This window comes from Canis lupus, chromosome 9 (genome assembly GCF_003254725.2).
Source record: "Canis lupus dingo isolate Sandy chromosome 9, ASM325472v2, whole genome shotgun sequence".
In the NCBI taxonomy this organism is placed as follows: domain Eukaryota; kingdom Metazoa; phylum Chordata; class Mammalia; order Carnivora; family Canidae; genus Canis; species Canis lupus.
Genome location: NC_064251.1, coordinates 17526770 through 17550328, shown reverse-complemented (window position 1 = coordinate 17550328; position 23559 = coordinate 17526770). Strand labels below are relative to the sequence as shown.

Genomic DNA, 23559 nt, shown 5'->3' with positions numbered 1-23559 from the left:
TGTATTTATAAAAGGCAAAAAACAACAACAAAAAGCCCAACCAGGAACTATGTGTAGTTGCCAAAGTATTAAAGAACACATAAGTAAACTGGCTAACAATTTTGGAAAGCAGGAGTAATAACCCAAGGTTCTGTGTTAAATAAATAAAGAGGGTGCCTGGATGGCTCAGATGGTTGGGCACCTGCCTTCGGCTCAGGTTGTGATCCCAGGTTCTTGGGATCAAGTCCTGCCTGCATCAGGCTCCCTCCTCAGCAGAGAGTCTGCTTCTCCCTCTCATGGTCTCATCCTCTTTCAAATGAATAGGTGAAATTAAAAAAATAAATAAATTCACATAATAGTAAATATAAGCAACACTCTTCTTGTGAAGATTTCCTAAAATAAGAGGCAGCATAAAATGACACGGGATTCATTTTTTTAACGGTTTTATTTCCTTATTCATGAGAGAGAAAGAGAGAAAAACAGAGACACAAGCAGAGGGAGAAGTGGGCTCCATGCAGGGAGCCCGATGTGGGGCTCCAGGATCACGCCCTGGGCTGAAGGCAGGCGCTAAACCGCTGAGCCACCCGGGGATCCCCGACACCGGATTTAACATCAATTGGGGGTTGATCTCTCGCTTCCAGTTTTTGTCATGAACCCTAAGTAAGCCACTTAACTATCCTGAGTTCGAGTTTCTTCGTGTAAAAAAAGGAAAAGGAAAACAAGTAAAAGAAAAACACAAAAACGACACAGCCACCCAAGGAAACCAGAGGATCGATGTAGCAATGCACCCGAAAGCATTCTGTAAGTCAGGAGAGCTCTATGAATGCTAGTCTGTCGTCACAGAATTCGGCACTTTGTGCCAGCGGAGTTAGGAATTTCCTACTTGACCCACCTTCAGTGGAGAATTCTGAAACAGATGCTTCTCGTGACATGCCCTTTGTGCTCTGTGAGCATCCCTTGCTGAATAAAACTTGATGATGGCACAGAAACCAGGGCGGGCCACTGCCGCGTTTGGGAAGACTCCTACCGAATACAGGAGGCCGAACTGGGAGAATGCTGTGACCAGAGAGCGCTGCGGGCTGGTCCCGCACCAAATACGTACATGAAATTTCACGCCCAGAAACCAAAACTGCCCGTTCCCTTATATTCCCTAAACCCTCTGCACAGGCAACCCAAGCACTTGTCACTTCGCGAACAGGTTTTCCTCTGGAACCCTAAGATTCGAAAAGCATTAGGAGGCAACAGGCGCTGGCTGTGGAGCGCTGCCCCTCAAAAGTCTCTTGGGGCTGAGCGGCCGCCGAGGTCCCCTCTAGAACCAGGGTGCCTCTCAGCGGAGACTACAAAGCGCTGAGGGGTAAGGCCAGTCTCCAGGGCTCCCGGTCACCCGGTCACCGAGGGGGCGGCCTTCTCCCTGTCCCCTCCATCCTGGCTCGGCTCCCGGGCAAGGCCTCGGCCGAGGGTCCGGACTTAGCTCCCACACCAGCAAGGTTTTATCCCTCTCGGTGGGAACCGCAAAAGACACCGACTCCGCCACCCTCGCGTCACTGCTCGCAAGGTGCCCCCGCGCTTCTTCAAGAGAGGCGGGGCCGGGGGCGGGGCCGGCTCGGCGGGAGTGGGGAGAGCCCCGCCCCGCCCCGCCCCGCCCGCCCTGGCCCCCCACTCTGCGCGGGTCTCTAACTCTACTTCCCCTCCCGCAGCCCCACCGCGCCAGAGTCCTAGAGCTTCCTTCTTCTCTTCGAGTGAATTTTTAGGGTAGAGTCCAAAGGGTGAGCTTCCAGGATCCCAGCGTACGGTCATCTTTATAGCAACTGGCGTCAGCGGCACTGCCAGAGAAGATGTAGAGTCCTAGGCCGTTAGTAGTTACCTACTGACCTTTAAACATGTGCATTTCTCCGGTCGCCTGGCTGGCTCAGTGGTTGGGGGTTTCCTTCCGCGAGGGCTAGGGCGTGATCCCGGGATGCCAGGATCCGTCCCACCTCGGGCTCCCCTGGGGGAGACCCCTTCTCCCTCTGCCTACGTCTCTGCCTCTCTCTGTGTGTTTCTCATGAATCAATAAAATCTTTAAACATTTTTTGAGATTTCTCAACTCCGTGTGGGAAATGATCTCTAAAGATAGAATACTTTGGCTTAATGCTTTCAGGAGGCACACCTGGGTGGCTCAATGGTTGAGCATCTGCCTTCCGCTCAGGGTGTGATCCTGGGGTGCACGATTGAGTCCCACATCAGGCTCCTTGCAGGGAGCCTGTTTCTCCCTCTGCCTGTCTCTCTGCCTCTCTGTCTCTCTCTGTCTCTCTGTCTCTCTCTCTCTGTCTCTCTCTCTCTCTCTCTCTCTATATATATATATATATAAAACAAAATCTATCCCATTTTATTATCCTAAAAATATGACCTTCATTTTTCATGCTAAAAAATGTTTTATGAAGAGTTGCTGATAGAGGATAGTTTTAATGAGTGCTTTTACCTGAGCTTTAAAATAAAAAGTTGGAATTTTTTTCCAACTTTGTTGATGTTTTACTGGTCTGTGAAATCCAAGTGAAGGCCCAGAAGTAGGGATATCAGTGGCCCAAGTGGGACAGTTTAATCAAACAGTGTTGTTAGCTATGTGCAGGACATTCCTCCAACTGCCCCTTTTCTGTCTTTGCATTGTCCTTATGCACGTTTTACTCCGCATTAGCACCTTCAGATCCCAAATAGAGATGCCTTTATTTTCTTAAACATCTAGATTTTAGCCCATTCTCTGAAAGCACCCCCAAATCATTGGCACCTGGCACCATCTCTTGACCCCAGCCAGCACTACTTTCTCCACCTCAATATACAAGACCCTTAGCCCCAACCATTATCTTCTTCGGAATCTTCTTTTACTCTGAAAGTAGTTGGCTTTGGAGGAATAACCGGGATCCTGATACTGTTTTAAACCAAAAATTGTAGATTTTATTACCCATCTCATTATCCATTGTATTCATTGTATGTATCCACTCAATTATTATACCCATTGGTTGAGTATGTCTCCGCTTCTCTGGGTAGCTTATAAACACCTCAAGAACAATAGTTGTGGTTTATTTTCCTTCTTCTAGTGCCTGCCACACTCTTAGATTAGGTACTGGAATATATCTACAATTAAAAATGAACAAATCAACACATTCTTTGCACAAGGAATGCTTTAATAATTATCCAAATATAACAACTTCTTCATTGTGGTCCTCTTGGTTTGCAAATGAGAGTCAGAACCAGAGGCCTGGGCCCAGACAGGTACAAGGAGGAAGCCCGAGAAAACCATTTATTCCTGGGGGCTATGGTCAGGTTTATTGGTAAATGGGAAGGAAAGAAAATAACCTGAAGCAGAGGCAAGAGGAAGGAGAAATGAATTCCTGAGTGAGAAGAGGAGCTCTGGAATGACTCTACGGCAGCCCTGTGTCCTGTCTCATCCCGAGAAACATCCTGTCATCCAGTAGGAGAGTGGCCGGCCTGCACAGTGCAACCTCCATGCTACCCTGTGGAAAGAAAACAGATTGGTTCTTGTTTTTACCACTCAGTAAGCTCCTTCTGCACCTACATGACCCAGATCTTAGAGCAGTGCTCAGAATCCCCTTCATTCCTAGCTCTCTGCTTTGTCCCCCCTGGCCCTCTGATTCTTCCCTTAAATTTCCCCTATCTGTGGTCTTTGTCCTCTACTTCCCCCACCCGATATGCTTCCACATTTTCAAATCCTTCTCTTCCTCTGAAGTAGGAGAGCACCATTGTAGAAGGATGAAAGATACTAAATAAATTAAAAGGTAAATAAATAAATAATCAATCTCAGGTGCAACCATTGACTCTTCCTCCAGAACAGGTCAGCCCTCATAGCCATCAGTGTCCCTTGTGCGTGGTGTTTCTAGAGTAGGCAAGGCACTTAACTCCCTCCATCCTCACAGACGCCTGGAGGCCAGTTGTAGTCAACTGGCCAGTTGTATATACAGCCAGTTGTATTCTGTGTATATCTGGTTTGAAGCTCAGAAAAGTAAAGTAAACATCCTAATGTCCACCGTCGTGGACAAATGCTGACAGGGGCATTTACATTTACAGAAAATGTTGCTGCCAATTAGCGAGAGGGGACCCTGTGGCAACCATGAAGGTATAGCTCAATTGCTCCCAGGCCTCCAGCTGATGGAACCAAGCAGGGATCTGCATCCAAACTGAACCAATCAGGTTCTTTATCCCAGGCACTTGGACAGGGACTAAGCCTAGGCAGTCTCTGTTGCTGCTCAGGACATTAGCCCATCCACTTGGGGCAGCCAGAGTCTGTGCTGTGGAATGTGGAGCAGAGAATGCTGCTCTCTACCAAGAAAGTAGTGAAGCAAATGCACCAGGAGGCAGAAACTTGCCAGGAAAAGCTGGCTGACACTTTCCAGCTCTGCTTCCATTACCTTCTGAGGTCTAGCCGCACCTGTGTAAGCTCAGTGAGACACCTTGTGCCCTCAGGATACAGCTCCCTCAACTCACTTGAGTTACTTTGTTACTGCATCCAAAAGAGTTTTATTTATTTATTTTTTAAAGATCTATTTTTTTTAAAAGATTTTATTTATTCATGTGAGACACACAGAGAGAGACAGAAACATGGGCAGAGGGAGAAGCAGGCTCCCTGATGTGGGATTCGATCCCAGGCCCTGGGGGATCACCACCTGAGCTGAAGGCAGATGATCAACCACTGAGCCACCCAGGCACCCAAATATTTATTTATTTATTTATTTATTTATTTATTTATTTATTTATTTATTTATTTATTTATTTATTTAGAGAGAGACAGAGAGAGAGAGAGCGAGCACCCTAACGGGGTGAGGGCCAGAGGGAGAGGGGGAAATCCCAAGCAGACTCTGTGCTGGTGTGGAGCCTGACATGGGGCTTGAATCATGACTGTGAGATCATGACTTGAGTGGAAATCAAGAGTTGGACGCTCAACTGACTGAGCCATCCAGACGCCCCCTCTAAAATAATTTTAGTACATCAGAGAAAGACCCAGATCCTGGGTATTGTAAGTCAGAGTTCCAAGCCCTGCCACTCTCCCACATTTTTCTAGGCTATAAAGGGGTCTAGTCCTTGCCTACTGTGCCTTTCTCTGTCACTACAACCTTCCCAGTGCTCTGGCTGCTAACTTAGTCCCACAGTGTTCTCCTCACCAGTTCTTCATACCCCCTGCTCCAGAGACAATCTTTTTTTTGCACAGCTGATGGCTGAGAGAAGATTGAGGCTCAGTACATCTGGAAGGGAGAGAGAGAGAGAGAGAGAGAGAGAGAGAGCGAGCACACCTGTGAGAACAGAGGACTAAGACTGAGGCAAGCTCTCTCTCCTTGGCTTGTCCCTGCGCTGGCATGTACCCCCCAGGGGCTGAGTATTTCCAGATTAGGCAAAGCCTCCCTCCCAGAGGCCTATTTAGACATCCCCACAATGGGGATAGGGAGTGGCCTGGGTTCTGGCAGGAGGCACAGGACAACTGTTTACCCCCATACTTCCTAGTCAGGGTAGATGGTAGTTCATGCCACGTTTGAGGGTTTCTAGGGAAAGGAGATGTCAAAACAGGCAGCATAGAGACCAAGGTATATCTTGCCTGATCAGGGAGGCTCTTCAGATGAAGAGTCTCGGGATATGAATCAGAGTATGAAAGAGGAGAGAAGGTCCAAGTCATGGACCTATGGAGCCTCCTGGAGCGGCTCTGAGGTGGGCAGTTTGCACTTGGCCTTTAATCAGACATTGGCCAAAGTTTTTACTTGATGGTTAGAGTGGAGCCTTCAGGGCCACCAGCCTGGAATTCGGCACTGGTTCTATGAGTCTCAGTTTGCTCATCTGAAAAGTGGGCATAATAGTTTCCATCACATGAAACACTGGGTAAAATGGGCTCTGCAGGTAAAATGGTTAGTATATAACACACTCTCAAGAAATGTTGGCTGCTGCTGTTGCTCCTGCTCTGCTATTAACTATGCAGAGCTTTTCTAGAACCCGTACACCAAAGAATATGCTAAGTGGATGGGCACTACAGCCACTTGTCAAGTCCTCTGCTCAGCAAAAACATTCCTGGACTCCATGGGCAGTCCCTCTGGGGACATTCCCAGGCCTTGCATAGGAATAGAAGTCTTGTGAGTAGAGCTTCCCCACCCTGGAGCCCTGGCCAGACCTTGACAGTCCTCGTGGCAAATGTTTTCTGAGTGACTCCTGTCATCATTGCACCAGTAATGGCTGTTGATCTGGAAGCTGCCGTCTGCGTTTTCATTTCCCTTCGATATGTTGAATCTGCTTTCCACAAAAGCCAGACATAGCCCTTCAAACAGGGAGAAGAGGGTTTTTAGAAGAGGGTTTTATGTTTTTAAAAGAGTGTTTTTTTTTGTTTGTTTGTTTTTAGGGTTATTGAGCTGAAGGAGGAGGGAGATGGAGAGAGGGAGATCAGGAAGCGGAAGAAAGACAAGAGGATAGGCACTTTTACGGAGGGATATTGAAGGTAGACAGGCATTCAATTTTCAAAGAAGTGAGACTATAAATGGCAAGCAAAGACAATGGGTCTCTTTGGGGCCCTTTACAATTACTGTCAAACAGCCAATCCCTTTGGGCCTGGTACCAGAACTTAGAGGGGATGTGTATCCAAAAAGCCCAGGAAATTATAAATTATAAATGTTAACAAATGGGCCTGGGTGCCTCCTGAATGTCTAGATACTCTGGGGGAACTTGGCTCTCTCAGTTCAAGGGCAATCAAAATGGTCAAAACTTAACGATCCAGCACCTACAAAAAGAGGAAGCAATTCAAAAGCCTCCAAACCCACCTAGCCATCAGCTTCCCCAGGATCCACTCACCTACACTCTTCCCGACATGTAACATCACGTCTAGTACTGTGTTCCCTGTGTTCAGTACTGGGACTAACCTGCAATCAGCTCTGGCTGGGAGGAGCTCCGGGTGAGGGTCGTCTCTAAATGCCAGGAAAACCTTCATGGGCATGGGTCTGTGACCACAGCCAACCCCACATAGTGCAACCCCCTGGGTTTCTACAGATTACAGTCCAAAAGGCAGTGATAAGCTTCCAGTGTCCCAGGCTGAATGAGTAGCCATCCCTCACCTTCCAGGTATTTGGATGATAAGGTACCATTGCAGCAGCCAACACAAGTAACATAATATGAATGCTAGAAACACAATCCTTGAGGACAGGTGCAGGAGAGCAGACATTCAGGAAAACCTCTTGAACCACGGGACATAGATCTCTACTCCTCCACACTTACTTACCATCTGAGGCCCTGTAGCAATGGAGCTACTCAGTAACTACCCGGCTCTGAAAAAGCACCTGGATTGGCTGTTGGGGGGCAGCAGGTGGGGCTGGCAAGAGACTGCACTAAGTTTTCAGATCAGATGGGGACCGCATTAAGGGAAGAATGGGCACAGAGCTGAGAGGAAGAGATGGGGGCATGGAGGCCTCATTTTAAGAAGATTGGGTTGGGGTGGTAGGAACTGGGGCGGCAAGAGTCGGGGGCAGTTTAGCAAAGATGAAGTGTTCTCAGGATGGCTGCAGGTGGAAAGAAAGCATGTGGTGGGCTGGGAAGTGAGGGCTTGAGTCGGTGTGGACAAGAAGATGCATCGAAGACTTGGGATAGGGCAGAGATCAGAGCTATCAAGAAGGGGGTGAGCTCAACAGGGCATCCGCTTGGATGGCAGGCATTGAATAAGGGTGGGTGGAGGTGGGTGTTAGGGCTGAGCAGACCTTCCGGGACTGGGATAAGAAAGCTGGGTCAGAAAAGGGGAAAGCCATAGCGGTGGGGCTCAGGGGAGGTTGGCGTGGAGCACCGGGATTGCCACAGGGGTTGAGGGGTGAGGATGTGATGCCTCAGAGGGCGGAGGAGGGATGTGTCTGCGCTCGGGGTTGGAACTGGACTCCCAGGGGGTCAAGAGTGTGGCTGCATTTACGCGACGCCAGGGGCGAGGGGGTGGGGGTACGTGCTGGGCTCGGGTCCCCGTCGGGAGAAGATGGAGGGGGCGGTCAGCAGGGGCTGTGCCGGCTGAAGGCTCGGCTCCGAGGGGGTAGGGCGCGGGCTTACAACGGGGAAGGCAAAGGGTTCTGAAGCAGGACAGCGCAAAGGCGACCAGGGGTCGGGACCACGGAACGCGCCCGCCGCCCGTTCGCATCTCGACCCCGCCCCCCTCCCCCCTCCTCCCCCTGACCCCGGACTCACCAGAGCGAGCGGGGAGGGGGCGGGGTCGCTCCTGGCCGCTGCAGCCTCTCAGCCTCCGACCCGACGCTCCGGCCTCTCCGCCACCGACGCCCGGAAACTGCGCTCGAGGCGCCTGACGCCAACCCGGCGGTTGGGCGCTCGGCCCCGCCCCCGGCCCGCGGAGCCAATGGCGGGGCGGGAGGAGCCGCGGGGCGGGGCCAACGTTCCTGAAGCCTGGGAAGCCTTGAACAAAGGCCAACAGAGTTTTCAGCAGCTCCTGACCACTGCCCTAGTAAGACCCCAGTCCCCCTTAAAGTGCCTGCCCGTGAAACTCAAGGCTGTCTAAAGAATTTGCTGCTTATTCCAGCCACCACCTGAAGATAGGGCCCCTGTTTCCCAGCTTCTGTGAGAGAGTAGGAGTCTAGCTTTGGTAGGTGCCAGTTAGCAAGTCCAGAAGTTTCCATATGGGCTAACCCCCTTCCTGCCTTTTGTAATCTTTCACTTCTGACTATGGAGCCCCTACTCATTCCCTTCCCTAGTCCCTCAATCTCCCTGTGCAATACTCAGTCACCTCTGTACTTACCCCAGTTGAGTTCCGTTCACGATGAACCCTCTACCCTGAGCCACTGCAATATTCTATTACTATGGAAATCTTCTGGACAACTTTAAGTAGTGCCTGGTTTGTTTTTTTATGACAGGGAAGATGTTCAGGATCAGTTTTTAAATTTAATTTGCTTATTTTTCAGGATCAGCCTTTATATAAGCATCCCAAGGATGTTTGAGTTTAGAGGTCCAAAGGCCACATTTTTTAAAAAAAGATTTTATTTATTTATTCATGTGAGAGAGAGAGAGAGGCAGAGCACAGGCAGAGGGAGAAGCAGGCTTCATGCAGGAAGCCCGATGTGGGACTCAATCCCCGGACTCCAGGATCACACCCTTGGCTGAAGGCAGTCGCTCAACCTCTGAGCCACCCAGGGATCCCCATAAGGCCACATTTTTAGAAACTCTGTTTCCCTATGGGCACCGTTTCCTCTGGCAGCCCTTTTGAATGGGGGCTATGTTTTCTCAGATACCTCACTGCCATTAGTCCATGCAGCTTTCATTCCAGTGAGAACATTCTGGAGGCCAACCTAAGAATCAACTCCAAGTGCTTCTCCAGTCACCTCTGGGGATGACTGCATGTGATTGGTATCCAGTATCTGGTACCTTAACCTGCTGCCCAGCTAAAATGACACCTTTTGTGTTTCTGACTTAGCTAGCTCTCCACCATGTTACTACTCCATGTAGACAACACCTTCCTTTTAGAAAGACTTTAACACCCACCCATTTGTTAGATAGTATTGGTTGGCTCTTGCTACCCACTTCTATCCCTTTCTTTGCAGGTGCTAGAAGCCCACAAACCACATTTCACAGATTCCCTTGACAGCAGAGTTCTGCCAACAAAATGTACCTGTGTGAAATCTAGGAGGTGAAAAGGAGGTGGAAACCATTCTTTCCTCCTCTGCAGCAGCAGATGTGCAGGCTACATATTGGGACTGCATGTTGCCAGTCAAGGCTTGGGACCATGGAGTGCTGCAGTGACTTCAGCAGTGGGTTCCCGAAGTGTACTGCCTTTTGAGTGGCAGCAGCAGCTTTGAATGTATGGAAAGTAGCTGTGGTAAAGTAACCTGACATTCACCACTGCTAGCCCCACAGTGGTGAGCATCCATTCCTTGTAAGACATTATGACCAGAGCTGATACCAAGGGATGGATGCTTAACCATCTGAGCCACCCTGGCATCCCAGAAGTGGAGGGAGTTGTGCTTCTTCCACAGATTGCACTTCATTATCTGTGTTGGTTGAGGAAGGCAGTAGTAGGTTTGGTGGTGGGTGGCTTTGGGAGAGAGCCTGGTAGCACACATCTGACCCTCAGTGGAGTCAGGAGAGGCCAGTAGGGTGGTCCATGAGAATGGGTAAGTGGCACCACCAATATATTTTCTGAAATAAAGGCGTGAGGAGGGCAGTCTTGGGTAATTACCACCCTCACACATTTTTCTTTACCCTAGCCTTCCAGCCCCTCCCTGCTAGCTATCCAAGGGTTGGGATTTTTTTTTTTTAAGGAAAAGAAACAAAATACCCCAATGTGAATTATCTATAGCTTGTAAGAATGAAGAACCCCCTTTGCCAAGACGGGGCACATATTTTGTGCATGAGTTTGAGCGCTTGGGAAGAAAAAGAGGCCTTAGCCCTACTGTGGAGCTAGGCTCAGTGATCCAAATATTCTGGTAACGCTAAAAATCTGAAAGGAGGGGCCAGAAACAGATGATCTTCTATGGGCAGGTCAAGCATGCTGTGAATAACTTGTATTTGGTGAACCAGGGGAGAGAGCACCAGAATAAACTGCCAATTGATTTAATAGTCTGTACACCTGGAGATATGTTTTCCGGTCTTCAGACACTGATTTTATTGGGGAAATGAGGGGTAGATATCCTTTTCATCATTGCATCCACTGCCTCTTGTGGAAGTACAGACTCCCACGAGGGATTCTAGCTTCAGGCCTGTTCCTTTCTCCCATGGCCCCTGTTACCTGTATATACCTGTTTATTTCCATTTTAATTTCTTACCACATGGCTAGAATTGATTATTAATTTATACATTTTTAATATGAGAAAAATAAGTATTTTACAAGCAATGCTGAGAAGCCAATATCAGAAAATAAACTTTATGGTGGGAATGTGAACTAGTTCAGCCACTCTGGAAAACTGTGTGGAGGATCCTCAAAGAGTTAAAAATAGATCTGCCCTATGATCCAGCAATTGCACTGCTGGGGATTTACCCCAAAGATACAGATGCAATGAAACGCCGGGACGCCTGCACCCCGATGTTTCTAGCAGCAATGTCCACAATAGCCAAAGTGTGGAAGGAGCCTCGGTGTCCATCAAAAGATGAATGGATAAAGAAGATGTGGTCTATGTATACAATGGAATATTACTCAGCCATTAGAAACGACAAATACCCACCATTTGCTTCAACGTGGATGGAACTGGAGGGTATTATGCTGAGTGAAGTAAGTCAGTCGGAGAAGGACAAACATTATATGGTCTCATTCATTTGGGGAATATAAATAATAGTGAAAGGGAATAAAGGGGAAAGGAGAAAAAAATGAGTGGGAAGTATCAGAAAGGGAGACAGAACATAAGAAACTCCTAACTCTGGGAAACGAACTAGGGGCGGTAGAAGGGGAGGTGGGCAGGCTGTGGGGGTGACTGGGTGACGGGCACTGACGGGGGCACTTGATGGGATGAGCCCTGGGTTTTATTCTATATGTTGACAAATTGAACACCAATAAAAAAATAAATTTTTTAATAAAAATAAAAAGAAAATAAACTTTAGACAGCCTGAGGCAGGACAAGGTCACTTGAGGATGATGACATGCGGAGTTCGGAGTTCACTGTCGCTCTCCTCACCCAGGTCTTCAGCAGCTGAATTTGTAGCCTGAGGCTTCTCTGCTGGCGCATCACCTTTCTCTCTGCAAAAAAAGAAGAATGCCTTTAACTCTGTAAAGGAACAATTAAACTTTTCATAATTAACTCATTTTAGAAAAGAAGTATAAATTGTCCCCAATCAGGTACCCTGGTTCCTTGTTGAAAATCTCATCCTCATCAGAAGAATCCCTGTCGTGTAGCTTCTGTGCCATGTTTTTCTTCCGTGTGGCATTGAGAGGTCTGTACATGTCCCAAAGCCACAGTGGCCGCCTTCTCCAGAAAAAACCCTCCTAGAAAACAGAAAGGACATAGTTAGTTCTGCATTTCCCCTGCTCTCTCCAGCCATGGGACTTTATCTTCCTCAGATTTACCTGACTCTCCCGTTGGATTGAACATCTCTTATGCAGCAGAGACTTAAAGAAGAGCCTTGGAGGAAACACATATGCAGACAATTAGTGATTCACGCCATTTCTCATGCCTCTCTTAATGTGTATCTCTGGTCCTATTAGGACATCTCAGTCCATAATCACAGGAAGCAAAATCATGACAGACCTGGGATCCTGAAAACAATCCCATGCATGCTACACTTCCAGAATTTTCCCATGTCTGTCTATAATGGCCCCACAATTTCTCTGGGGAGGCCTTTGTATGTGGCTTGGCATTGAGTATAGGCAAGATTTTCATCCTGCTCACCTGGGCCCTTGGCCAAGTACCCTCGTGCAGTGAACAAACTGTGCAACTATAACACAGAAGCACCTTACTCTCTCCAGAAGCAGTTTACTTTGGTCCCCTTTGGACTTTGTCTCATAGGCATCATTCGCTGGGGAGGAGAGAGAGGTGTTTCTATTTTCCTAGCTGCTGTATCCTACAAGTTGATTCACACCAAATAAATGCACGAGTCCAAGCAACAAAGTTACCTAACTCACTGACTTTCTCACTGCAGGCTGTGGCTAATGAGTGAGTGAGGAAGGTCACAGCCAGCACTAAAACACAAAATATTATTTTTGAATACAAACAATATAGAAAAAATCAGAATGTATACTACGTTTGTCTTAGAAACTGCTTATGTTGGCACGCCCAGGTGGCTCAGCAGTTTAGTAATGCCTTTGGCTCAGGGCGTGCGTGGTCCCGGTCTGGGGATCGACTCCACATTAGGCTCCATGAGAGGACAATTACCTTAACCCTGCTTAATCCCACGTTGTGAAAATAGTTTATGAACACAGATATTTCTGGTGAATATTTTAAGGCAGAAACCTACTTGTATTAGTAAATATATATATATAATTATCTTTTAAACTACCTGGCACAGTACCAGAGAGGACTTCAGTTAAAAATTTTCTGAAGTTGGGGTGCCTGGATGGTTCAGTGATTGTCTGCCTTTGGCTCAGGTCATGATCCTGGGGTCCTGGGATTGAGTCCCACATCGGGCTCCTCACAGGGAGCCTGCTTCCTCCTCTGCTTATGTCTCTGCCTCTCTCTCTGTGTCTCTCATGAATAAATAAGGTTTTTAAAAAAATATATTTGGTTTTTTTGCTTGTTTAACTAATTCTCAGACTACCTATCATCCTCTTCATGTTTTGTTGTATCTATCTAGAATTCAATGTATGCTTTCAAGATTAAGTTTTGAAAAATATAAGAAAATGTGGGACTTATAAAGATTAAAAAATTTTTCTATCATAAAATAACACAGTTAAAATAAAGAAACTACATTTAAAAATCAGTTCCTAATACGGTGGCTTGGTTAAAACTCTAATGAAATAAATCAAAATGTTAACTCTCAAATTGCTCATTAACTCACCTTTGAAAGACTTTAGACCATCCAACAATCTATCTTGAAAGATCTTCCCAGAAGCTACAATGCAAAGCACACTCTATATCAGATAAAATGTCATATACATGGTCAGAAAAATGATACATATATTCCATAATTTCAGGGAGAGTTTTCATTTACTGATTAAATATGTTATTTCATCCTCTAGTAAAAATATAAAAAAAGGAGACTATGTGAGAACTTTCAAGGGAGAATTATGCGATTCTAAACAGCTGACAGAACTGTTAACAGACTCTCTACACTGATATTTCTTTCTTCTTTGATCTCTAATTCTTCTAAAAAATCTCTCCAGATCACATTTCTTCATATTCTTTCCTGTGGTTTTGTCCTTGGCTAGAGGTCATGACATTAAATTTATTTTGCCCCTGATGGCCTGGATTAAAATGAACAGGAGGGTATCCATATAACTTAAGACATACCTTTTCTAATTACTTTAAATAAATGTATTCTTAAAGCTAAAAGAGAACTTTAAAAAACTTTTAAAAACTTCTCCCATCATACCATAAAGCTAAGTATTCTAGATGGCAATTAAGGTATCTTTATGGCTCACCATCAACTGGAAGTTTGTTTAGCAGTCTCTTTTGTTCTTTATCTGGTAGCTCAATACATATATTGCTCACAAAATCTGGCAGATATTGCACATTAATCTTTCGTCCTTTGAAAATATGAAATGTGATCATTCAATAATTTTATAGAATAATTATTTCAAATAATTTAATGATATTACACATGTTTCTTCTTAATTTGTGGAAGTTCAAAGATACAATAAGATATATACATCTATATCTATACAGAATTAAGAAGGATCATATATCAAATTTAAAGATAAAGATACTGAAAAGTATGATTTCCTAACTGGACAAGGAGTGAAAGTAGAAGAGAATAAATTTTATCTGAATAACTATCTGGTTATCAACATCAATTCATTTACACACCTTACCAGAGTATTATGCATTTAAAAATTTTTTTCTAAAATGTTATTTGCTCTTGGGCAGCCCCGGTGGCGCAGCAGTTTAGCACCGCCTGCAGCCCGGAGTGTGATCCTGGAGACCTGGGATCAAGTCCCACGTCGGGCTCCCTGCATGGAGCCTGCTTCTCCCTCTGCCTGTGTCTATGCATCTCTCTCTCTCTGTGTCTCTCATGAATAAATAAATAAAACATCTTTTAAAAAATAAATAAAAAAATAAAATGTTATTTGCTCTAATACTGACAATAAAAAAGCTTTATCTTGTTGCTTGATATATCCTGATTTGGGAATCTAGTGTTAATTAATAAATATTGTTAGTCTAAAAACTCCAGAAAGTTTAGAAGTTGTTGGTAAGTTATAGATTTGGTTACTATATAAAAAGGCAAATTATGGGACATGAGCAGCAAATATTATTAGAAAAGGTTGAAAGCTAATATTTACAAATCAGTAATAAAATAGTAGAAAATATTTAAAACTAAACTACTACATAAAGCCTGAGGATCTTGGTTTTATATAATTTCCTACTGACCTGCAGAAGCTTTCAATCCATCAAACAACGTTTTCATTATAATTCTCCCATATGCTGTAAGAAGAAAAAAAAACAGGATGATAAAAATAAAAAAATAAAAAAATATATAAAATAAAAAAAGAGATAGACTGTGAGACAAAAAATAAAGTTATTATTTGCAATATTAAGTAATACTCATCTGTTAAAGGGGCCAAAAGAATACCAATGGTAGGATTGTCCCCATGGTGAATACAGACAGAATACTATGCATGTCTGTCCCCAAAACAAAGTCAAGGCATCAGATGAGAGTGATAGTTCAAGTTTCAGATCATCAGTGTTTTGCTATTACAATACACAAAAATGTATTAATGATTAAAAGATGATAAAAGTGATTCATTTGCTCTCAGAGGGAAGAGTGTCATGGACAACACATTCACCACAAAATTCTTCAAGGAATGTTGGTGGCTGCCATTATTCCAAGGGTCTGGGATGTCAGATGGCTGACTACCACCTGCAGGAGACGACTGTCAGCAAAACCTGTAACCTTTTTTCTTCCCCTTCCTACTTTTCCTTCTTGTCTCTTTTTCTAAGGACTGATAGGAAGAGAAAGTAAAAAAGCTTCTTGGTCAATATACTATGCTTCTTTTCTAAAATTGTTGTTGCTACTGTTGTTGCTAACTGGTCTTTGGGAAAGAACATTTTATAGAAAATAACTTAATTCATGTAATAAAATTATACTAAAGATCACTCCAAAATCCTTTGTATCATCGTTGGGCAAATTTCCAGGAAAAAACGGCCTATGATATTCTCTAGTTTGTTGTATAAATTAGATTTCAAATCCATTCAAGAGACAATGGATTCCTTGCAATGCTGTAACATGGGCGATTATGTAAAAGTACTGTGTGGTGAATGTAATAAAATAAAAAAATCTCAATAAAAATGTAAACATGATTCAAAATCTGGTAGTAAAAATTTTTGTGTTGATATTTGTGTTGACATTTAGCAGACTTTTCTGCTAATCATGGTTCTTAAATACCTTTTATAGACTTCACACCATCCAACAATGTGTTCTGATACACTTTTCCAGCAGCTATTAAAAAAAAAAAAAACAGAAAAAGCACAATTTATATCCGAAGGAAGAGAACATGGACAGTTACAGAGCTACTGGAAAACTTGGGTAATTCTAGAAAGAAAGTCTTTTACTCTTTCCTTAGGAAATCTGTTCCATCTTTCCATCAAGTAAAAATTATTTTGGGAAAAAGAAAATAGTCTTGGTGACAAAAATGTATATAGTGTTCAGCAACCAAGAAGACTGATGGGAAGACTCCCATCAGAAAAAAAAATCACTACATCTTTATGTTCCTTCTCTCTTTTTTTCTTTTTCCTAATCTCTCACTGCCCTCAGTTTCCTTCTTTTTCTTCCCTTCCTTTCCTTTAGGCTGCTCAGGAACAGGAATGGGTAGCAATATTATGATCTGCATCAACTCTGATGGCAAAATTCTCAGTTGATAAGCTTGGTGACTCCTAGATTGAATCTATATGTCAGTGAACTTATCTTTTTTTCTAATCATTTCAGTACCTTATAGAAGAAATAAAGAGGCAATATTCTAGAAATGCTTACAATGACCCCCAAAACCCAGCTCCCCAGAAAAGCTACTCTGGCACTCATATGGCTCACTGTTGATTGGCACTGTTTGTTGCAGCTTCACAAATTCTTTCTCACTGAGCTCGATCCCCATGTTTCCCAGAATTTTCAGCAGATCACTGACATCAATCTTTTTTCCTTTCAAAAGACAGGAACATCAGTGCTTGAAAAAATGATCACCTTCAACTTGGAAGTAATGAATGGGCAAAATGAGACACATACAACTACATAGAATTACCGGGAAACCACAAACAAAATACAGGTCCTTAATGTCATAAAAGGAACACTCTCAGGGTGCCTGGGGGACTCAGTTGGTTAAGCATCTGCCTTCAGCTCAGGTCATGATCTTGGAGTCCTGGGATTGAACCCTGCATATGGCTTCCTGCTCAGCAGGGAGTCTGCTTTTCCCTCTCCCCCATCCCTCCACACTACCTGTACTCCATCTCTCTCTTTCTCTAAAATAAATATATAATCCCTTTCACTATTTCTTATAAGAGAAAGGATGGGAACTGAGTAGGAAAAATTAGAGAGGGAGAGAAACCATGAGAGACTCCTAACTCTGGGAAATGAACAAAGGATTATGGAAGCAGTGTTTGTCGGGGGGGTTGGAGTAACTGGGTGAGGAGGGCATTTGATGGGATGAGCACTGGGTATTACTGTATGTTGGCAAATCGAACTTCAATAAAAACAAAACAATAAATAAATAAGTGAAATCTTTAAAAAAAGAGAATACTCTTAGCAATGGATTTGTGTACATCTAATGCAGCAGAGGATAAGTTTGCCTTTGAGATTGGCTAGCAAATTTGAATAATGGAATCAATAATTCTGGCAGGGGAACTCAGAATTGTGGGAAGATTATAAATTATATGATTTTTCTCTATATATGCCTGTCAAGGTATGGGGTTATCTGAATATTGGTGAGGTAAATGATATTATTGTCTTATTAAAAAAAAATTCTGTCAAATTTCTTACCAAAATACAGAATTTTAATTGTGTGTTAAGAATTTAAGTTGTTGGGGATCCCTGGGTGGCGCAGCGGTTTGGCGCCTGCCTTTGGCCCAGGGCGCGATCCTGGAGACCCGGGATCGAATCCCACATCGGGCTCCCGGTGCATGGAGCCTGCTTCTCCCTCTGCCTGTGTCTCTACCTCTCTCTCTCTCTGTAACTATCATAAATAAATAAAAATTAAAAAAAAAAAAGAATTTAAGTTGTTGGGATCCCTGGGTGGCTCAGCAGTTTAGCGCCCACCTTTGGTCCATGGTGCGATCCTGGAGTTCCGGGATCGAGTCCCGCGTCGGGCTCCCGGCATGGAGCCTGCTTCTCCCTCCTCCTGTGTCTCTGCCTCTCTCTCTCTCTCTCTCTCTCTATGTCTATCATGGATAAATAAAATGAATAAATCTTTAAAAAAATTTAAGTTGTTTAAATAAATGCAGTATAGGACTCTGAAAGTAAGTATTTGATGAAACATAGTATAAAGACAAAATGTAACAGTTTGGATAAGTTGAAAAAATATATTTTTTTTAATATTTTTAAAGATTTTATTTATTTATTTATTCTTGATAGACATAGAGAGAGAGAGAGAAGGGCAGAAACACAGGCAGGGGGAGAAGCAGGCTCCATGCCAGGAGCCGGATACGGGACTCGATACCGGGACTCCAGGATTATGCCCCGGGTCAAATGCAGGCGCTAAACCGCTGAGCCACCCAGGGATCCCCTGAAAAGATATTTTTTAAATGGTACTTTTTTATCTTTTTATTTTAATTTCAGTCAGTTAACATGTAGTGTAATATTAGACTCGTGAAAAATATAGTGATTCAACACTTTCATGTAACACCCGAGGCTCATCACAATAAGTGCACTCCTTAGCCCCCATCAATGTGTTCTCTATAGTTAAGAGTCTGTTTTGGGGGGATCCCTGGGTGGCTCAGCAGTTTAGCGTCTGCCTTTGGCTCAGGGCGTGATCCTGGAGTCCCAGGATCGAGTCCCACATCCGGCTCCCTGTGTGGAGCCTGCTTCTCCCTCTGCTTGTGTCTCTGCCTCTCTCTGTCTCTCTCTCTCTCTCTCTCCTTCTCTGTGTTTCTCATGAATAAATAAATAAAATCTTTTTAAAAAAGAGTCTGTTTTTTGGTTTGCCTCTCTGTTCTTTTTCCCCCTATCATTTTATTTTTTTTGTTTTTTTTCCCCCTATCATTTTAAAAATAAAATAGTACAATTTTACAGTAACTTGCCACTCACTAGAAAAAGCTTTCAATGCATCCATTAACTTTTTCATTTAACCTTTCCATTATCTGTTAAGAAACACATGTAAGTCAAACACAGATATAACACTGACACTCATTAGCAATATGAAATTAAAAAATAAAGCAATATATGTATACTCTAATATTTTATCCTATATTCATCCCTACCATGAGCCAGAAGTTCTAAAATATTACTAGAGCTTTGATTCATTGAACTGTAGCAAATTAAACCTCTGGCAGTTAAGGATGAGATATAAAATTATTCACCATATTCCATAGAGTCAGCTTCATGACTCCTATGCATTTGAAAACTCTACTGTTTACACCAAGCATAAGGAACAGGATTTACAATTTGTGTGTTACATATCAATATTTGCATTTAGCTGTTACAATTGATCTTCCTGTGTAATAAGCTAATACTGTGTAATGAGCTAATAAGCTAATAACCTGACTTTTCTTTTTTTTATTTTTATTTTTTTATTGGAGTTCAATTTGCCAACATATAGCATAACACCCAGTGCTCATCCTGCCAAGTGCCCCCTTCAGCCCATCACCCAATCACCCCAACCCCCGCCCACCTCCCCCACTTCCACTACCCCTTGTTCATTTCCCAGAATTAGGGGTCTCTCATGTTTTGTCACCCTCTCTGATATTTTCATTCATTTTCTCTCCTTTCCCTTTATTCCCCCTCACTAATTTTTATATTCCCCAAATGAATGAGACCATATAATGTTTGTCCTTTTCCAATTGACTTATTTCACTCAGCATAATACTCTCCATGTCCATCCATGTCAAAGCAAATGGTGGGTATTTGTCGTTTCTAATGGCTTGAGTTAAACTCCATTGTATACATATACCACATCTTTATCCATTCATCTTTCGATGGACACCGAGGCTCCTTCCACAGTTTGGCTATTGTGGACATTGCTGCTATAAACATTGGGGTGCAGGGGTCCCGGCGTTTCATTGCATCTGTATCTTTGGGGTAAATCCCCAGCAGTGCAATTGTTGTGTTGTAGGGCAGATCTATATTTAACTCTTTGAGGAACCGCCACACAGTTTTCCAGAGTGGTTGCACCAGTTCACATTCCCACCAACAGTGCAAGAGGGTTCCCCTTTCTCCACATCCTCTCCAACATTTGTTTCCTGTCGTGTTAATTTTCCCCATTCTCACGGGTGTGAGGTGGTATCTCATTGTGGTTTTGATTTCTATTTCCCTGATGGCAAGGTATGCGGAGCATTTCCTCATGTGCTTGTTGGCCATGTCCATGTCTTTCTCTGTGGGATTTCTGTTCATGTCTTTTGCCCATTTCATGAATGGATTGTTGGTTTCTTTGCTGTTGAGTTTAAGAAGTTCTTTATAGATCTTGGATACTAGCCCTTTATCTGATAGGTCATTTGAAAATATTTTCTCCCATTCTGTAGGTTGTCTTTTAGTTTTGTTGACTGTTTCTTTTGCTGTGCAGAAGCTTTTTATCTTGATGAAGTCCCAATAATTCATTTTTGCTTTTGTTTCTCTTGCCTTCATGGATGTATCTTGCAAGAAGTTGCTGTGGCCAAGTTCAAAAAGGGTGTTGCCTGTGTTCTCCTCTAGGATTTTGATGGAATCTTGTCTCACATTTAGATCTTTCATCCATTTTGAGTTTATCTTTGTGTATGGTGTAAGAGAATGGTCTAGTGTCATTCTTCTGCATGTGGATCTGACTTTTCTTTGACACAGAGTTTCTTACTCCTTTATTCTATGTAAGTAAATTAATAATCACTTCAGTGATTAGCTTGAGATAGTTTTTTTAAAAATGTAGAGATTCTGTATATTTTTAAATCAATATTTAAAGACATTAACATGAAAGGATATTACAAAGATAGAATTAACTCAGAAATTTGGGATACTATAGGATCTCAGATTTATTTTTCTTTATTAGACAAAAAACAACTAAGTCATTGCATTTGCATAGAATATTTTTTGTCTAATTGTAGATGACAATATTTAAATAGAAGCTTCATATTATTTTTCTTCTTTATTTTCTTCTAAAAGTATACAGCAGGCCATTATACATTTTTTAAAAAATTTGTTGAGATATAATTTGGGCACTGAGGGGAGCACTTGATGGGATGAGCACTGGGTGTTATGCTATATGTTGGCAAACTGAACTCCAATAAAAAAAAACTATACAAAAAAGAGATATAATTCACATACCAAATAATTCACTCATTTAAAGTATATAAATGCACATTTTTGAGATATGCACAGAATCCTGCAACTATCACCATGATCTAATTTTAGAACATTTTCATCATCCCGAAAAGAAACCTCATTAGGAAAAAAAGAAATCTCATACTATAGTTTGTAACTCTCACCTACTGCCCCAACCTCAATCCAAGGCAATCACTAATTTATGTATCAGGGGAAATGTCAGGAACTATTAAGGGTCAATATATTATATGAGGAGATAGTTTCTGAAATCCAAACAGAAATATTAATATGCAGTAATACAGATCTGCCTATCCTGGACATTTCATATAAATGGAATAATATAATATGTGGCCTTTTGTGACTTGCTTCTCTCACTTAGCATAATATTTTCATTGATCCACTACATTTCGGCCCTTATTCACCTTTAGTTATATTTCAGAGTTTGTTTCTAATTCATTAAGGGGGATGCCTGAGAATATGGCCTTTAGATCATGGAATCTCAAATAGGGAATGGGACATTATATAGCGTCATAAAAAGGCAAACTTCTATATATCGTAGCCTGAATGTTTGAAGAGCCCTTACTGGGAAAGTGAATGAGTGCTATTATATGGCTATGGAATGTTAATAATCTCAAGTTAATAATCTCCCACGTTTTCTCTTTTATTTTTGTATTTTTCTGCAATAATATCCTTCCGGAGTGTTTTTCATGCTATTTTACACCCAAATACTTGTCTTTTCCATCACTTTTTATAGTCCAAATAATAGGACTTATCTATGTTTTCAGTGTTTCTTTGGATCCAAAATTTATTCGTTTTTTTTTTTAATTTATTTTTTATTGGTGTTCAATTTACTAACATACAGAATAACACCCAGTGCCCGTCACCCATTCACTCCCACCCCCCGCCCTCCTCCCCTTCCACCACCCCTAGTTCGTTTCCCAGAGTTAGCAGTCTTTACGTTCTGTCTCCCTTTCTGACACTTCCCACACATTTCTTCTCCCTTCCCTTATATTCCCTTTCACTATTATTTATATTCCCCAAATGAATGAGAACATATAATGTTTGTCCTTCTCCGACTGACTGACTTCACTCAGCATAATACCCTCCAGTTCCATCCACGTTGAAGCAAATGGTGGGTATTTGTCATTTCTAATAGCTGAGTAATATTCCATTGTATACATAAACCACATCTTCTTTATCCATTCATCTTTCGTTGGACACCGAGGCTCCTTCCACAGTTTGGCTATCGTGGCCATTGCTGCTATAAACATCGGGGTGCAGGTGTCCCGGCGTTTCATTGCATTTGTATCTTTGGGGTAAATCCCCAATAGTGCAATTGCTGGGTCCTAGGGCAGGTCTATTTTTAACTCTTTGAGGAACCTCCACACAGTTTTCCAGAGTGGCTGCACCAGTTCACATTCCCACCAACAGTGCAAGAGGGTTCCCTTTTCTCCGCATCCTCTCCAACATTTGTTGTTTCCTGCCTTGTTAATTTTCCCCATTCTCACTGGTGTGAGGTGGTATCTCATTGTAGTTTTGATTTGTATTTCCCTGATGGCAAGTGATGCAGAGCATTTTCCCATGTGCATGTTGGCCATGTCTATGTCTTCCTCTGTGAGATTTCTGTTCATGTCTTTTGTCCATTTCATGATTGAATTGTTTGTTTCTTTGGTGTTGAGTTTAATAAGTTCTTTATAGATCTTGGATACTAGCCCTTTATCTGATACGTCATTTGCAAATATCTTCTCCCATTCTGTAGGTTGTCTTTGAGTTTTGTTGACTGTATCCTTTGCTGTGCAAAAGCTTCTTATCTTGATGAAGTCCCAATAGTTCATTTTTGCTTTTGTTTCTTTTGCCTTCGTGGATGTATCTTGCAAGAAGTCACTATGGCCGAGTTCAAAAAGGGTGTTGCCTGTGTTCTTCTCTAGGATTTTGATGGAATCTTGTCTCACATTTAGATCTTTCATCCATTTTGAGTTTATCTTTGTGTATGGTGAAAGAGAGTGGTCTAGTTTCATTCTTCTGCATGTGGATGTCCAATTTTCCCAGCACCATTTATTGAAGAGACTGTCTTTCTTCCAATGGATAGTCTTTCCTCCTTTATCGAATATTAGTTGCCCATAAAGTTCAGGGTCCACTTCTGGATTCTCTATTCTGTTCCACTGATCTATGTGTCTGTTTTTATGCCAGTACCACACTGTCTTGATGACCACAGCTTTGTAGTACAACCTGAAATCTGGCATTGTGATGCCCCCAGATATGGTTTTCTTTTTTAAAATTCCCCTGGCTATTCCGGGTCTTTTCTGATTCCACACAAATCTTAAAATAATTTGTTCTAACTCTCTGAAGAAAGTCCATGGTATTTTGATAGGGATTGCATTAAACGTGTATATTGCCCTGGGTAACATTGACATTTTCACAATATTAATTCTGCCAATCCATGAGCATGGAATATTTTTCCATCTCTTTGTGTCTTCCTCAATTTCTTTCAGAAGTGTTCTATAGTTTTGAGGGTATAGATCCTTTACATCTTTGGTTAGGTTTATTCCTAGGTATCTTATGCTTTTGGGT

At 42.8% G+C, this 23559-nt stretch overlaps 2 protein-coding genes across 11 annotated transcripts in view; both read right to left on the bottom strand.

The window, feature by feature from the left end:
* The window catches only part of LOC112652888 (leucine-rich repeat-containing protein 37A-like), a 59832-nt gene extending 51495 nt beyond the window's left edge, over positions 1–8337 (bottom strand). For 4 of the 9 annotated variants that reach the window (XM_035721186.2, XM_035721187.2, XM_049114649.1 and 1 more), the window contains exon 1: positions 8161–8336. The gene's annotated coding sequence lies outside the window, so the exon portion shown is untranslated. Of the gene's footprint in view, positions 1–3119; positions 3471–5132; positions 5214–6124; positions 6269–8160 lie in introns of those variants that run through there. The other 5 variants (XM_035721188.2, XM_035721189.2, XR_007413170.1 and 2 more) reach the window with 4 other exon arrangements.
* A 2418-nt stretch (positions 8338–10755) lies between these two features.
* Positions 10756–23559, bottom strand: part of LOC112652896 (uncharacterized) — a 110304-nt gene continuing 97500 nt past the window's right edge. For both annotated transcript variants that reach the window (XM_049114662.1, XM_049114663.1), the window contains 7 exons: positions 15946–15999; positions 14931–14984; positions 13985–14089; positions 13402–13455; positions 11975–12029; positions 11751–11893; positions 10756–11647 (listed from right to left, as the gene is read on the bottom strand). In XM_049114662.1, coding sequence (XP_048970619.1) covers positions 11508–11647; positions 11751–11893; positions 11975–12029; positions 13402–13455; positions 13985–14089; positions 14931–14984; positions 15946–15999 — 605 coding nt within the window. In that variant the 3' untranslated portion in view covers positions 10756–11507. The remainder of the gene's footprint in view (positions 11648–11750; positions 11894–11974; positions 12030–13401; positions 13456–13984; positions 14090–14930; positions 14985–15945; positions 16000–23559) is intronic.